Source organism: Hippopotamus amphibius, chromosome 7 (assembly GCF_030028045.1).
Source record: "Hippopotamus amphibius kiboko isolate mHipAmp2 chromosome 7, mHipAmp2.hap2, whole genome shotgun sequence".
NCBI lineage: Eukaryota > Metazoa > Chordata > Mammalia > Artiodactyla > Hippopotamidae > Hippopotamus > Hippopotamus amphibius.
Genome location: NC_080192.1, coordinates 24,447,630 through 24,464,615, shown reverse-complemented (window position 1 = coordinate 24,464,615; position 16,986 = coordinate 24,447,630). Strand labels below are relative to the sequence as shown.

General features: G+C 38.6%; 1 protein-coding gene across 2 annotated transcripts in view; it reads left to right on the top strand.

Moving 5' to 3' along the window:
- Positions 1-16,986, top strand: part of CFAP54 (cilia and flagella associated protein 54) — a 277,803-nt gene that overhangs the window by 146,040 nt on the left and 114,777 nt on the right. For both annotated transcript variants that reach the window (XM_057741715.1, XM_057741714.1), the window contains 4 exons: positions 12-78; positions 1,833-2,015; positions 4,333-4,419; positions 12,038-12,160. In XM_057741715.1, coding sequence (XP_057597698.1) covers positions 12-78; positions 1,833-2,015; positions 4,333-4,419; positions 12,038-12,160 — 460 coding nt within the window. The remainder of the gene's footprint in view (positions 1-11; positions 79-1,832; positions 2,016-4,332; positions 4,420-12,037; positions 12,161-16,986) is intronic.

Below are 16,986 nucleotides of genomic sequence, written 5' to 3'. Positions count from 1 at the left end.
TACTTACTTAGATTTATTAAGACATTGGACGTTGAAGAGAGAACCAACTGTTGCCTTTTGTCTGCGTTACTCTTTCAGGTAACACTTCACGTGTATCTTTGTACAGTAGCACAACCATGCAGCCAGTAAAAAAAAAAAATGCGGTGATTTACCATATTGGTAAAATTCTACATGTAGGAAAATAGCATGAATGTTGATTAAATATCATAAGCCCATCTTTCCTTCCATGGCTGAACCCCTGTGGCATTTTCACCTTTAACATTCAGCAGAGTCACTTTTCTCATTTTCCCTACAGAAGGAGGAGTTTTATAGATAAGTAACACCATGTGACTAATGAGCAGTGAAGCCAGTCTGACTGAGTCTAAAGGGTTGCCTTAAATTGCCTCATTTCTAAATAAAGTTTTGCTCAGTTGCATGATGTAAAATCCACCATATAATGAAAGCCAAAAATAAGTTGAAGACTACAGAAGTAGAGTGTCTGCAGTTCTTGGGATTCAGGTTTGACTTCACTGAAGAAGAAAGGAGCTTTTATCTGAAATGCAAGACATTCTGAGATTCGGAAACATAGCCAGGGGCCTCTGCACATCTCCTAAAGGTTCTGTTTACTTTGAAGGATGGGACACCCTTGTTCTGTATATCAGAGGAGTCTGATAGCTTATGAAATCTGTATAGATAAGATCTTTGAGAAAGGCTTCTCTGAGTGTATGGCCAGACTTCAATTTTCTTATTTTCCACATACCTCTTACCTGTGCTTCAAAGGGAAGAGGTGGAAGAGGCAAGGATGCAAAGGGAACGATAATCTGAACTGGATTCCTTCTATTCCATCCTTTACTTTCTTCTCATAGTCCTCGTTCTTGAAGATAATGCTGTTTATGTTTTAGAAAATAAATGATTTTTTGCTTAAATGTAGACATCATTTCTTAGTAATATGACACCTAAAAGAAAAATTAGATGTGGGATTTATTTTCAAAACCTCTTCATTCTTTTTATGATTTTTTAAAGCAAATTTGTAAAACTAAAAGTTAAACAACTGCATATTTTTCATAAGTTTAATGAGCAGTCTGATTAAAATTCATTCCTGATATATACATTAAAATAATTTTATGATGCATTTGTCATCAAGAAGTGTTAATTGTTTTAGATAATATAAGAAGCACTCCTAAATGTACAATTTGATTTTGTGTATTCATCTTGTTTCTGAATATCTGGTACAGCGTTGGTCATATAAATTACCTAAGAAATATTGGTCAAATTAAACAAATCACCTTTTTACTTAATTCAGTTAAAAATTCAAAATTACCTCTGCTTGATTTAGACTTCTGCAATATGTTTTTCTTTCCTCTACTTATAGATTGGTATAGTGGAAAGAACATAGATTTTTGAGTTAAATATACATGACTTTGAATCTTCTTTTTGCCACCATTAGCTGTGTGACCTCAGAGAATTTGTTTAAGCCTCAGTTATATCACTTGTGAGATAATAATCCTTCCTTCTAGGGGTAGGTTAAGTGAGGATTAAATGAGATAATATTTACAAAGAATTTACCAAAAGTGCCCCAAACTGACCCTCAACAAATAATATAATGATAATTTCTTCTTGAAATAATAAGTATCCAACTACCATGGAATTTAAAAGGCCCATCTTGAGTGATAAAAGCATTTGGAACCTATAGTGCTGAGAATATTGATACGTATCATGTATTCTCATCTCACAGGGTACAGTGTGCTAGGCATACGCAAAGTGCTTTAGGAAATAATACATGTTATGTATCTTTCTCTCTCGTTGCTGCAGATGCAAGTTCCAGCTCTTCTTTTCACTTTTTTCGCTTTCAGGGTTTGCTTAGAACCACACTTCCACACCCCAAAGCTGAACATTGCTATGCTCAGTATGAAATTACTCAGCTTCTTCCCGGCATTGAGCTTTTCTCTGACAGATACCGGGCTGACGTCTGCTCTGTAGTTGCAAGTCTGTATTACGTAATCCGTGAACTGCACTTTGCTAAGCAGAATCTAATAGTAAGTGATTTGTAAAATCGACAGGCTTAATTCACTGTGGTATCTTACCCCACTTACCTTATACTTTTCAAATATTACTAATGCTCTTTTGGTTAGTCCTTGTTTAACTTTTAAACTCTATTTTCGGTATTCTGATCTGTACTTCAAAATAAAATATATTAGTTAATATTCTTTCTTTGACATCACTGTTTGCATTGCATTTTGGATACAATAGTCATGTCTATTTGGTTTTGTTCTCTTTTTTGACTCTATTGTTTTATCTTTTTTTTTTCTTTCCTAAGATGGTTGGTGAAATTGACTAGAACATTTCGCTGGTCTCAAACAGAGGAATCTAGTGCACTTATAACTTCACTGAATTAAGTCATGCAGGTCATATCAATATTGAAGCTATGGGAGTATTTCTTTATTGAGATAAATTTATCCATATGTCTGTCTCGTCTTTTCCATGTAAAGGGCATATCTAAGTGAAAAACTGTGAAATTAAAGACAGACACTTCTTAATATTCTAGGAATTTAAAAAATACAAATACAATTCTCTTTTCATTTGGGGAAATAAATCACAGTATATATCATAATTTGAAGTTGATTGCATTTTAAACATAAATTAGTATGTTCTGTTGGTCGTTTTATATTTTCCTCCTTTATCTTATTTTTCCTTTTTTCTTCCTCTATGCTATTTCCTTTACTTTTGTATGTCTTTCCCCACCCATGTTTGCTTCTTAATATCTGTTCTTTTTTTCTGCTTTCTCTTTCCTCTATAATTTTCATACTTTCTTTTTTCTCATATATTGTTTTCTATTCTCTTGTTCTAAATTCACTCTCTCCTTATATTGAAAAGATTTATTGCCCCCTGGTATTGGTTGTTAAGTTATAATGTCATGTCTTAAAGTGGAGAGGTTGATACATGCTTGGCAGATTTGGCAAAAAAATTGTTTATTAGAAAAAAATAACAAAATGGTGCTCCTCTCATTGTTAAGGGGATTCATTCCTGGATTTAGAAAATAGTTTTATCCCTTCGGTAACCTTTAGCTGTCTAGTCATATTCATATATAATACATATCACTGCACTGGAAAAGAAATGAGACTTTTTTTCTCTGAAACTTAAGAAATTGAGAACATTTTTCTGAATAATTGAGCAATTGGCAGCAATAAAATGGTGTGTTTTTATTTCTCACTAAAGAAAAGAAACAATCTCAGAGGTAATAGCCAACTCTCATTGTTTTGTACTGCATTAATTGTAGGAAAAGGTATCGTGTTATATTTGTAGAGCTTCACTGTGGAAAAACGTGTTATGTTTGAAATCATTTAATCCTTTTTAAAAGCTGTTGCTATTAGCAGCTGCCAGTTGACTGGCAATGAGATTCCTTAGCTGAACTGGCAAGATGTAAACAGTTTCCATTTTGTATTACACTGCCTTCCAGAAGAAGCCCAGTGCCTAAGGAGACTGCTGTCACATAAAAAATTTGCTAGGGGACCCAGTGCTGTGGAATCATGGGAAATAGTTTGCTAAATAATAAGGATCCCACTCCCCCTTCTTGCTCCATCTCCCCTTGATGGAGCAGGACCCAGCTGCAGGCAGCACTGTTCCTCAATACCTGCCTTTAGCTGGATAGTGGTTAGGTCAATTGAAATTGTAAGCTTTCACCTGTATCTGTGAGACTTCAAGAAGACTTGAACTTTGGGGTTGACTCTAGGAAAATAAAAATACTATGTGAAGAGTAAGCTTAGGTTTTAATCAGTAGAATATATGCTCTGTGAAGGCAAGGACTTAGATTTTTTCTCACTCAACAATATCTGACATATAACAGGCCTGCTATAAATATATTTTGATGATGGAGATATTCCAATTGAAGACAAATAGCTGACATTGAGATGAAGAAGTAGAAGCTATTAGGGGACACAGATGTGAGTTCCTTTGCTTGAAATTTTGCATTTATTTGTTAGCTTTTTTGCTAAAATGTTTTTACAGGCCTCAGTAGTTCATACATATATATTGAATTAAATTTTTTTCAAGGAAGATGATTAATTGGATTTTTATTTTTCCATGCTTAATGAAATGTAAAACCTAGGTTTTGGGTATCAAGTGGCATCTACGTGGAACTGTGAGTCACTGATAGCACTTTAAAGTTCTGATAAAATTAGGAAGCATATATTAGGAAGATCATTTCACTTATACCAAACAGTACAGTCTTCTAATGTGGAAAACTCGATCACAATTTTGCATAACATCTCTTACATCAGTATTTGGTTAAATTGTATTATTAGGTTATTAACTTGATAAAATATGTTTCAAAACAGAGTGTTTTTCTGTTGGTAGATTCTGCCTCTCCTTGCATTGTACCAATATTTTGTTTCTGGAATTTGCCAAGACCTAGTCAGAAATCTGGAAGCAAGAATCCTCAAGGTACGTTTCAAGCTTTTAAGACATTTGATATTGTTAAACCATTAAAGATGAATTACTTTGGTTCTAATACTCGTCATCATAAGCTGATAATAATATATGATATTGTGATGATATTTAAAAAAAAAAAAAAACTTGCCCAACATAGCAGTAAAGCATGAGAAAGAACCAGGTAGAAAGGCTTAGATCATTTTATGCTTAGGCCACAATAATGTGAGGAACAGCTACCCTTGGTAACAAGGCTCACCGGACACCATTCAGCCTAGAAATCACCATTTCTGAAAGACTGGTTTCCTCATAGAGACCAGTGAGCTATTTTCCAAAGTTTCTGAGTTTTTTTTGCTAAGGATCTCTATGTCTATCATGGTATTCAGAAGTTTTTTATTGCACAGACAGTTGAAGTGATAAAACGCACAGACACTAAATTAATTACTTCTGTAACCCAGAAGTTAGGAGGCTGTCTGCCTTTAAGATTCATGTGCAGTTGGCTTGGCCCCCACGTGGAGTGGGGAACATCAAGCATCTTGTTTTCCCTGTCCCTCATGGTTGTAGGCTCCCACTATCGTTGAATTTATTTTGTACGTGGATCCCTTCAGCAGCCAGCAGATTTGCTCTGTTCTGCACCTCTTCATCTCTAATGCAGAATTCAACCCTATTCCATATTTTACACACACGCACACTCACACATAAACACACAAACTACATTCTATCCAAGGTCTTTATTTCTATATTGAACTTTACTGAAAATTGGGAACGTAAGGAAATTTTAGTTGAGGCAAAACCAGCAACTTAAAATAGAATATTTGGCATCTCTGAGTTTAAAATATTTCTTGTCCATTATCGCAGTCTTTTGCCTCCTATCCTATGGCTTCATCAGCTGTGTGCTGGTAAATGTTTCACAACTTACTCTAAAAAAAAAAAAGCCTTGATTTGTAGCATTTTTTTTCTAAGCTCTTTATTGGAATATAATTGCTTTACACTCTTGTACCAGTTTTTGAGGTACACCAAAGTGAATCAGCTGTATTTATACATATATCCCCATATCCCCTCCCTCCCGCGACTCCCTCCCACCCTCCCTGTCCTGGCCCTCTAAGGCATCACCCATCATCGAGTTGATCTCCCTTTGTTATACAGCAACTTCCCACCAGCTATCTATTTTACAGTTGGTAGTGTATATATGTCTATGCTACTCTCTCACTTCATCCCAGCTTCCCCTTCGCCACCCCACCCCCCAACCCCATGTCCTCCAGTTCATTCTCTGCATCTGCATCTTTATTCTTAACCTGTCGCTGGGTTCGTTGGTACCATTTTTTTAGATTCCATATATATGAGTTAGCATATGGTATTTGTTTTTCTCTTTCTGGCTTACCTTGCTCTGTATGACAGTCTCTAGGTCTATCCACCTCATTACATATAGTTCAATTTCGTTCCTTTTCATGGCTGAGTAATATTCCATTGTATATATGTGCCACATCTTCTTTATCCATTCATCTGTTGATGGGCATTTAGGTTGCTTCCATGTCCTGGCTGTTGTAAATAGTGCTGCAATGAACATTATGGTACATGTTTCTTTTGGGATTATGGTTTTCTCTGGGATTACGCCCAGTAGTGAGATTACTGGGTCATATGCTAGTTCCATTTTTAGTTTTTTAAGGAACCTCCAAAGTGTCTTCCATAGTGGCTGTACCAACTTACATTCCAACACCAACAGTGCAGGAGAGTTCCCTTTTCTCCACACCCTCTCCAACATTTATTGTTTCTAGATGTTTTGATGATGGCCATTCTGACTGGTGTGAGGTGATACCTCCTTGTGGCTTTGACTTGCATTTCTCTGATGATGAGTGATGTTGAGCATCTTTTCATGTGTTTGCTGGCCATCTGTATGTCTTCTTTGGAGAAATGTCTATTTAGGTCTTCTGCCCATTTGTGGATTGGGTTATTTGCTTCTTTGGTATTCAGCTGCATGAGCTGCTTGTATATTTTGGAGATTAATGCTTTGTCCGTTGCTTCGTTGGCAAGTATTTTTTCCCATTCTGATGGTTGCCTTCTTGTCTTGATTATGGTTTCTTTCGCTATGCAAAAGCTTTTAAGTTTCATGAGGTCCCATTTGTTTATTCTTGATTTTATTTCCATGATTCTAGGAGGTGGGTCAAAAAGGATCTTGCTTTGATGGATGTCATAGAGTGTTCTGCCTATGTTTTCCTCTAGGAGTTTTATAGTGTCTGGCCTTACATGTAGGTCTTTAATCCATTTGGAGTTTATTTTTGTGTATGGTGTTAGGAAGTGTTCTAATTTCACTTTTTTACATGTTGCTGTCCAATTTTCCCAGCACCACTTATTGAAGAGGCTGTCTTTTTTCCATTGTATATTCGTGCTTCCTTTGTCAAAGATAAGGTGCCCATATGTGCTTGGGCTTACCTCTGAGTTCTCTATTCTATTCCATTGATCTTCCTTTCTGTTTTTGTGCCAGTTCCATACTGTCTTGATCACTATGGCCTTGTAGTATAGTTTGAAGTCAGGAAGCCTAATTCCACCAACTCCATTTTTCCTTCTCAAGATTACTTTGGCTATTTGGGGTTTTTTGCATTTCCATACAAATTGTAAGATTTCTTGCTCTAGTTCTGTGAAAAATGCCATTGGTAATTTGATCGGGATTGCTTTGAATCTGTAAATTGCTTTGGGTGGTACAGTCATTTTCACGATGTTGATTCTTCCAATCCAGGAACATGGTATGTCCCTCCATCTGTTTGTGTCATCTTTGATTTCTTTCATCAATGTCTTAAAGTTTTCTGCATACAGATCTTTTGCCTCTTAGGCAGGTTTATTCCTAGATATCTTATTCTTTTTGTTGCAATGGTAAATGGGAGAGTTTCCTTAATTTCTCTTTCTGCTCTTCCGTTGTTAGTGTATAGGAATGCAAAAGATTTCTGTGCATTAATTTTGTATCCTGCTAGTTTACTAAATTCATCCATTAGTGCTAGCAGTTTTCTGGTAGAGTCTTCTATGTGTAATATCATGTCATCTGCAAAGAGTGACCATTTTACTTCTTCTTTTGCAGTTTGGATTCCTTTTATTTCATTTTCTTCTCTGATTGCTGTGGCTAAAACTTCCAAAGCTATGTTGAATAATAATGGTGAGAGTATCTTGGTGAGAGTTGTCTTGTTCCTGTTCTTAGAGGGAATTCTTTCAGTTTTTCCCCATTGAGAATGATGTTGGCTTTTGGTTTGTCATATATGGCTTTTATTATGTTGTGGTAATTTCCTTCTGTGCCCATTTTCTGGAGAGTTTTAATCATAAATGGATGTTGAATTTTGTCAGAAGCATTTTCTGCATCTATTGAGATGATCATATGGTTTTTATCCTTCAGTTTGTTGATATGATGTATCACGTTGATTGATTTGCGTATATTGAAGAATCCTTGCATTCCAGGAATTAACCCCACTTGACTATGGTGTGTGATTGTTTTAATGTGCTGTTGGATTCTGTTAGCTAGTATTTTGTTGAGGATTTTTGCATCTATATTCATCAGTGATATTGGTCTGTAGTTTTCCTTTTTTGTGATATCTTTGCCTGGTTTTGGTATCAGGGTGATGGTGGCCTCGTAGAATGAGTCTGGAAGTGTTCCTCCTTCTGCTATATTTTGGAAGAGTTTGAGAAGGATGGCTGTTAGCTCTTCTCGAAATGTTTGATAGAATTCGCCCGAAATGTTTGATAGAATTCGCCTGTGAAGCCATCTGGCCCTGGGCTTTTGTTTGTTGGGAGATTTTTAATCACTGCCTCAATTTCTGTACTTGTGATTAGTCTGTTCATATTTTCTATTTCTTCCTGGTTCAGTCTTGGAAGATTGTACTTTTCTAAGAATTTTGATTTGTAGCATTTGCAATTTGCACAGTATAAATACTCCCACTGCAGCTGACTTCAGCCTACCAACTGGGCATTACTGAATGTGGGATTGGAACAAGATGTGCATGGTTGGCTCTTGCAATTGGGGGTGAGTGAGCTCCAACACTCCCCTGGCTTAGCCCTCCTTCTCCTTTTTTGGAAATACCCTCCTTCCCCAGACCCTTCATGTTTTCTAATGAGGGAAAATAAGACTTCCCTTTGAACTGCTCTCTCCATCAAGACCCTGCCTGTGGGCCTTGTTTTCAGATCCAAATTGTCTGTTGCATTCTATTTCTAAATAAAGATAACACCTTCACTAAGAGGAATTCTGGTGCTCTTGAGATAATACATTTTAACCTGGGAATAAATAATTTGTAATCAACCAGGAATTCTGATTCACCCTTACTGAGTTACTGAACTCTTAAGAGTCTCTGGCTTTTGAATTCCAATAACAGTTTTTAAAATTCTGCATACAACTTTTCTCTCTCTGTTTTTAAAACAGTGCTCTCTTCAAGACTGCAAAATTCTCGAGGCTAGGGTCCGTGTCTTATTCATCTTTTGGTTCCCTATAATGTCTTGAGTAATAAATTTATATACTTGATATTCAGTAATTAATTGTTCAATTGGATTTAAAATCTTTAGACATATATCAAGTGCCTACTGTCCACACTCTCCTTGGTGTTTCATGAGAACTCACCAAGAAGATACTTGGTAAATGTTTATTGCTTTATCTCTGAGACACTCATCCAGTATCTCCTATATAAAGGCACTGTGTTAGTAACTCTAATCAAAGAAATGTAACCCATGGTCTTTGCTTGTAAAGAAGTGAAAAATAGGGAAAGGAGATGGGACGTACACACAAGACAATAATGTGTGTACCTCCCACTTGATCCCTTCCAAATGAGTGTGATGAACATGATCTCCAGGAGTTTGAAAGAGGGAAAAATGGTTTTGGGTCTGTAGGTTTTACCAAATAGATAAGATTTAGGCTTGAAAAAAAATAGAATTAACTGAGCAGGAGAGAGGAAGAAGGGATCATTCTCGGCAGACAGTAGTGTGAAAGGTGTAGAGGTGAGGAAGTGTTGACGTGTTTAGGGTGCAGAGGTAGTTGGGTTAGACTGGAGTGGAGGGCTTGAGTAGACAATTTGGGGAAGGTGACATGCAGACACCAGAGGTCCATAATGTAGAGGATACCAGGGGCCCAGTCTTGAATTCCAAGCTGAGATGTAATATGAAAGCTGAGCAGTGAGAGAACTGAGGAGGTTGTGGAGTCAGAATTGGGTGACAGTTTTATTCTGGTGTCACAGGAGGCAAGAAGCATGGAAGGGTTGCAGTGACCACTAGTAACACGTCAGAAGGAGATCCAGAGAGGCACTGAAAGAATCTGGAGCAAAGATTTTGATTAAATGACTATTTTTTAATTGATTGTTAGCACTTGGCAACTGTTTTTGTGTTAGAGTAGCTTAAAAGCCAGTGAAGAACTATAGACTCTCTTCTGTAGCCTTGGGTTGGTAGGGGGAATTCATGACACAGTTTTGATCAGTAGAGGGACATGATCAAAGGTACCTGGTAGGAGTGTCAGGAACAGAGTGAGATGGGAGTGGGATCTTACTGGCACTGTAGGACTGGAAACACAACTAGGGCGATGACAGAAGGAATGAAAAGGGGCAATTGATGCATCATATAGAGGAAGGAATGACAGCCCCCGTGAGCACAGTTTGCCTGACCTTCCTGAACTAAACTGGGGTCAGTGAGTGGGAAGAGAGAAAAGTCATAGTCAGGAAATAACAAAGTGATGCTTTCTGACAAATCAAAGAGCAGTAGATCACACTGTTAAGTCTCTACAGTGCACTAGTGACTTCCGGGGGAGCTTTAAGACCTCTTTATGATCAGCTGGTCTGGCTTCACTTTAGAATTGCCAACATCCTGAAAGATTTATTACTCTCAATATATCCAGAATTCCTGGGAAGGGTACTGATGGTTCTGTATTTGTGTGACTGAAGGGTTGATTTATGAGTGGTTCTTTTTCCCATCTGGCTTGTTTGTGTTCACAGTGTTAGTTGTTTCTGAAAATACATGTCCATTACTATGAGCACGGCTTTTTCAGTTTGATAAACTGAACCAGAGGTAGCCTGAACAGGTAGTCCATGTACAGCAATCTCACAGTCAAGACCAGAGGAGACTAACCTCACACAGATATGGGGAAATGTTTTCTCCAAGGGGCAAAGAGCTCCGATGACTCCCTGATGCCTACTCTGATATTATATGGCACCGGGGAGATTAGAGCCCAAGGTGTCTTGGGCAAGAACTAACTGCAACTCAATAGACAAGACGTTTTCTCTTCTCTGTTAAAAATATTCTCCTGACTTTTTATGTTTTATCTTTGTGTTATTGTCACATCCTGTTTCCTTCCAACTTACCTTCTTTTTATTTCTTTAAAATTGGTACACTCTTGAGATTCCTAAGATAGTAGTTAAAGAAAAAAGAGAGAGAAAGGTGAGTATGCATGTCGAGAATAAACTGGATTTTCTTTTTCTATGTTTTAGATATATATCATCTTCATCCAAGTTTGTATTTCACTCCCTGCTTCCACAATTTACCCGTCTCTGTTCTCTATAAAGTTGCCAGATGTTTTCAAAACATGTCAGGTACATGACCTGCCCTGTTCAAAACTCTCCAATCACTTATCATGCAGAAAATCAAATCCCGAGTCTGTACTCTGGTCTACAGGCTACCATTTGCAACCACCTCCCAACCCTCTTCTCCTCTCTCCCTAAGCTCCTGCAACACAGGCCATTCCCTGAACACACCAAGACCCCAGGATTGCTCCTGCCACCATGTGACCTTTGTATTCAAGGTCACCTCAGCAGATTTTCATGTCTCCCTCCATCATATCATTCCCAGATCTTCTCTTGAAGGTTTTCTCCTCAGAGAAGTCCCTCCTGACCACAATTTCAAAGATTATAATTCGTCTGTACCTTTTATCTCTTTTCATACTGTGTATATCTTCATATATCACTTAAATTTAGCTAACCATATATCCCAATGGATGTAACCTCCAAGAGGGCTTGGTGCAGAAGAGGAGCTCAATATACATGTTGAATGAATGCATGCATTCGATGATTTGATTTCTTCCTGTAATTTCCTGATTGAAAGTCTTGCTGGATTATATTCAAAATAAGCCATGTACGATATATAGCTACCGATTGACTAATATTGTTAAGTACATGTCTATAGAATCAACAGTGTCCATTCATTGTGGATAAGAAAATGAACAGTTGATGCATTGTGGAATTCATCTCCTGGTTTGTTTGACATTCCTTAGAGTGTTGGGGAAATCAGGAGTGTTTTTGTTTTGTCTTTCTTTTAAACCATACTTTAACATGGGAACAAAAGGATGAATTCAAATTTTTAAAAATTCTTCCACGTCTATCCTATTTTTTTAAATGTGTTTGTGTCTGATAAAGTAGGCCACATCTGATGAACAGCCATTGTTCTGAAAAGTCGCCTGCTGTAATTTACTAGCTTCTTGGTCCCCTGCACATGTGAACTGGCTTACCCACAGACACATGCACCTCCACCACCATGTTGTCTAAACATTAACTCATAATGCCTTACCAATGTGAAGCAGACATTTTGGATCTCAGAAAGTTGATTTTTCTCTAAAATTTTAATTTTGTAAGTAAAACAAATGGTTTAATTTTGAATCTCTCTCTCTCTTTTTTTCTTTCCTTTATAGATAGAAGTCCTTATAGATTTAGGATTCTTTTCCGAAGCCTTTCATGAGATATCCCAGATTTTTTATGGAAAAAACATGCCTTCCTCAGTACCTGCTGGCTGTAAAGCTATTGGAAGACTGAAGGTAAACCTGCTGATTTGATTCAAAGCCATTTTTTTAACCTTTTTTAAAAAATTAATTGTATTTATTTATTTATTATTTTTTGGGGGGTACACCAAGTTCAATCATCTGTTTGTTTTTTTTTTAATTATTTTTTTGGGGATACACCAAGTTCAGTCGTCTGTTTTTATACACATATCCCCATATTCCCTCCCTTCCTTGACAATCATCTGTTTTTATACACATATCCCCGTATTCCCTCCCTTCCTTGACTCCCCCCCCACCTCGAGTCCCCCCCACCCTCCCTGCCCCAGTCCTCTAAGGCATCTTCCATCCTCGAGTTGGACTCCCTTTGTTATACAACAACTTCCCACTGACTATCTGTTTTACAGTTGGTAGTATATATATGTCTGTGCTACTCTCTCGCTTCGTCTCAGCTTCCCCTTCACCCCCTGCCCCCTCCCAAACCTCGAGTTCTCCAGTCCATTCTCTGTATCTGCGTCCTTGTTCTTGTCACTGAGTTCATCAGTACCATTTTTAGATTCCGTATATGTGAGTTAGCATACAATATTTGTCCTTCTCTTTCTGACTTACTTCACTCTGTATGACAGACTGTAGTTCTATCCACCTCATGACATATAGCTCCATCTCATCCCTTTTTATCATTTTTTTAACCTTTTGAAGGCCACATTCCTAAAATCTAGGAAACACTTCCACAGAAGGGTATTTACAAGTCTCTGGTACTGCAGACTTCTTTGTTAAGGCTGATTAGCAGTAACATCAGACATACACAAGGTTTCCTGTGTCTGAAATGGAATGGTGGGTGTCATGACGGGGAGGGGAGTGTGGTCTTGGAGTAGGTTTTTACTGTGGATTTTGACTCTATGTTATCATGAACTGTCTCAGTAGATACATTTATCAGCCACTCTTTCTTTGACTTTTGGGTCTGAGCGTATAATTCCTAGTTAATATTCTTGGTCAAAACAGTCTCTCTTCATGTTTTATTTGGACATTTTATTTGGATATTTTGTTTTATATACTTTATACCAAAGAGTTAAGCATGTGTTCAAATTTCTTCTGATTTTCGTAAGGAGAGAATGTTCCTCTATTTTGTCTAGTCTTTTTTGGCTTTGGGAGAGTGTTTTACCTGGTTTGCTTAATTTGTATTTGTAAATTGCATAATTGAAGTATCCTTGAAAATGAACACTGATGTTTATGTTTAAATCAGAGTGAGCTCTTATTTTCCTCTGCTTCAGTTTTTGTGGAGATCTGGGGGTCACTGGGTGATCTTGCTTGGGGCAGGGGCTTGGATCCTGATGGGCCAGCAATAAAGGAAATAGGAGGAGGTAACAAGTCAGTTTCCTGGGAGAGACTGCCGGAGCCTGCCGGCAAAATCGATCAGGTCCTTAGGCAAACACGACGCGACTAAGAAAGACAGACAGACAGACAGACACACAAAAGATGGGGTCGAGAGGGTCAGAAGCTCATAGGCAACTGACAAACTTCTTTATTTTACAGTGGCTTTTTATACAGATTAAATCAGAGGAGTCATTGACAACAAGGCTAAAAGAAAAATGATTCTTACTTTAGAGAACAATGTGTTTTTCCCATAACCATCTACCGTAGCGAGCATAAGACTCCCTGTTGATTGTTTCTAGATGTACTAGCGAGATCACAGACCTATGGGCGCACATAGTGCAGCCCAGGGGATCACATGCTGTTTGTTTAAGCACTTACTCAAAGGTCAGGGGTGGCGGGACAGAGAGCTATGCTTGCCTAGGCAAGCCCTTACAGTAAGGCAGCTCCCAGGGCTATGTCCTGGAGACCAAGGCCCTTGTTGGGGGCAACTACGGAAACCAGGACCCCTGTTCAGGGCAGCTCCCCGCAAGAGACCATATGCATGAGGAGTGAGACTGACAGACACGATGCATGCTGGTGGAGTTCAGATTCGGAGGGCCCAAAAGAAACTGTGGAATAGGCTATAAGTCTTGAAGACTACTCGCATAGGCTGACATTATATTTACAGAGAATGCATACATTACTTCAGTGTATACCTCTAAAATGTTGCTGTGTTTTTCTCATTATGACTGCTACAGTGTTATAATTTATTGTCACGAGGTGTCAAGTTACTTACAGAAAATTCTAAGAGGGCCTGTCGGTAGGCAGTCGGATATTGTATGTTTATACGTCTGCAGTTGTCCCTCTATACCCGTGGGCTCCACATCTGTGGATTCAACCAACCATGGATTGAAAATATTTGGAAAAAAAATTCCAGAAAGTTCCAAAAGGTGAAACTTAAATTTGCATGCTACCAATTACTTACATAGCATTTACATTGTATTAGGCATTATAAGTAACCTGGAGATGGTTTAAAGTATGTGGGAGGATGCACCTAAGTTATATGCAAATACTGCACCATTTTATATGAGGGGCTTGAGTATCACAGACTTTGGAATGGGAGGGAACCCTGGAACCAATCCCCCACAGTTACCAAGGGACAACTGTGTATCTATCTAGCTATCTATTTGGGAGTCAGTCATGTTTTTTGGTTCATTTTCGATAGCACAAACTATTCATCTTGTTACCTGGGTTAAATCAGCAGTATTTTCTTGCCTGCTTCTCAAGCAACAGCCTTTCCCTGTTGTAAAATAGTTTGCATTTTGTTATTAAAATTATATTTTAATTCATTTAAAAATATTTATTGAGTGCTGACTGAATACAGGCACTATTCCAGACATGGGGATAGAGCAGTAGAAAGATAAATGGACTCATTGCCTTCCTGGAGGCATGTTACTATTGGACAGTCCAGCGAGGAAGACAAATAATAAACATATTAAGCACGTATCTATACATCAGATGGTGATGTGCTGTGAAGGACAGTTAAGCTGAGTTGAGGGGCCAGGAAGTGACCAGAGTGGTCAGTGGCTGTTTTATTGAAGGTGGTTTGGGAAGTCTCTCTAATAAGCGAGTGAAGGATTTGCAGGAACAACTTTCCAAATAGGAGGCAGTGCAAGGGCAAAGGCCTGCAAGATGTGGTTGAGAAAAACAAGGGAGGCCACGTGAGGCTGGACTAGAGAGGAAGAGGAGGAGGAGAGGGCAGGACCCAGGAGCCAGGTCATGTTGGACCGCACAGGGCTGGGTGAGGACCGGAGTTTACTCTGAATGAGATGGGAAACCTTGTAGAGCTTTGAACAGAGGAGTGGTGGGATAGGAAGTAAATTTCAAAGAACTACTTTGCTTCCTGTTTGGGGAATGGACTGTGGATGAGCTTGGACATAACAGGGAGACCTGGGAGAAGGCCCTTGCCAATGATCTGTGTGAGATGTGACAATGGTTGGGGGTAACAGTGGTGGAAGGAGTGAAAAGTGGTAAAATTCTGGGCATATAGCCAAGGTAGAGCTGACTTGTATTTGCTGATGATGGTTGAGTTGTGAAATGTAAGAGAAAGAAGTCAAGCCCGACTACCGAGTGTCCAGCGTGAGCTGCTGGTAGAACAGAGTTTTCCTGCTGCTCTGAGGCAGGGGTAGAGATGTTAAGTGTGAGATTCCTAGTGGACAAACAGGTGGAGATATAACTCAGGCAGGTGCAGAGAGTATATGATCTGAAATTCAGGGGAGAGGTTGGGGCTGCAGGTTAATTTGGGAGCATCAGCAGAGATTTAAAATCATGGGACTGGCTGAAATCAGCTGGGGACCAAGATAGATAATGAAAAGTAGAAGTCAGAGGACTGAACCTTGGGGTCCTCCACATTTAGGGTCCAGAAGACAAGAAGGAAAGGGAGGCCAGTTGGGTAGAATGGGAATCAAGAGAGTGTTTTCAATGATCACTGCTTTCACCAAAACAAATAAATAAGCTGTCTGAAACTAATTTTTACAGGTAAATTCCAAACTTCATTTTTTATCAACTGGTCTTCATAAGACAAAAGTGTGGGTGAATTGTCTCCCGATAGATTGTGACTTCAAATTTTGTGTTCTCAAAGTTAATTTGCAGCTTTCCAGCTTCAACTGGGAATTTAAAAAGTGTAATTAAAAAAGGAAATGTGTTCAGGGTTTATAATTAAAATAGGTACCAATGTTATTAGGCTGCAGGCTAGTTATTTAAAGAAAGGATTAATGAATTAGATTTCAGTTGTAAAAATAGTTACCGAAAAAGTCTTACAGATTATGATTGGACTTTTCACAGACTTTTAAAAAAATTCCATTTTTTTAACATACTCATATTGGGATTCTGTTCTCATCACCAAATCTAAAGTCCCATCATTAACCCTCTTCAAATTATATCCCCAAAGGTCTCTCCCTGGATTCAGTTTTACTCACTTTTCAGTGTATTAAAGGAGGTAAAGAATATCTTCAAAAAAAGGAAAGTTTTTAAACACTTACCAACACTTTCTTCCATTAAGAGCTATGTGTGATGACTTGATTTAGGCGTCCCTCAAAAGCAGATCCTGAGGCAAAGATTTGGAAACAAGTAGTGTGTTTGGGAGGTGATTCCAGGAAGAACGGTGAGTGAGTGGGAAAGTAAGACAGGGAAATGAGGAAAACCGCTCCACAGAGCAGTAATGAGATCACTGCCATGGGCAGCCAAGGCCTGCAGAGAGATAACCTCTTGCCCCTCATTTAGGAGTTGCTTCCTGCCCTTCTGGCCTCTCCTGAAACTCTCTTGTGGCCACAGAATGCCCTCGGGCAAAGAGGTACAGGTGCTTGAAGTGGGATACCATGCACGTGTGCGTGCCCTGTTCACGGAAGATGTTGGTGACTTCCAGGTGACCAAGAGGATGTGGATGGGGGATTAGTGTTGACATCTAAGAATGGGCACCTTTTAAAAAGGGCTTCTGTACCTAGAGGGATGCA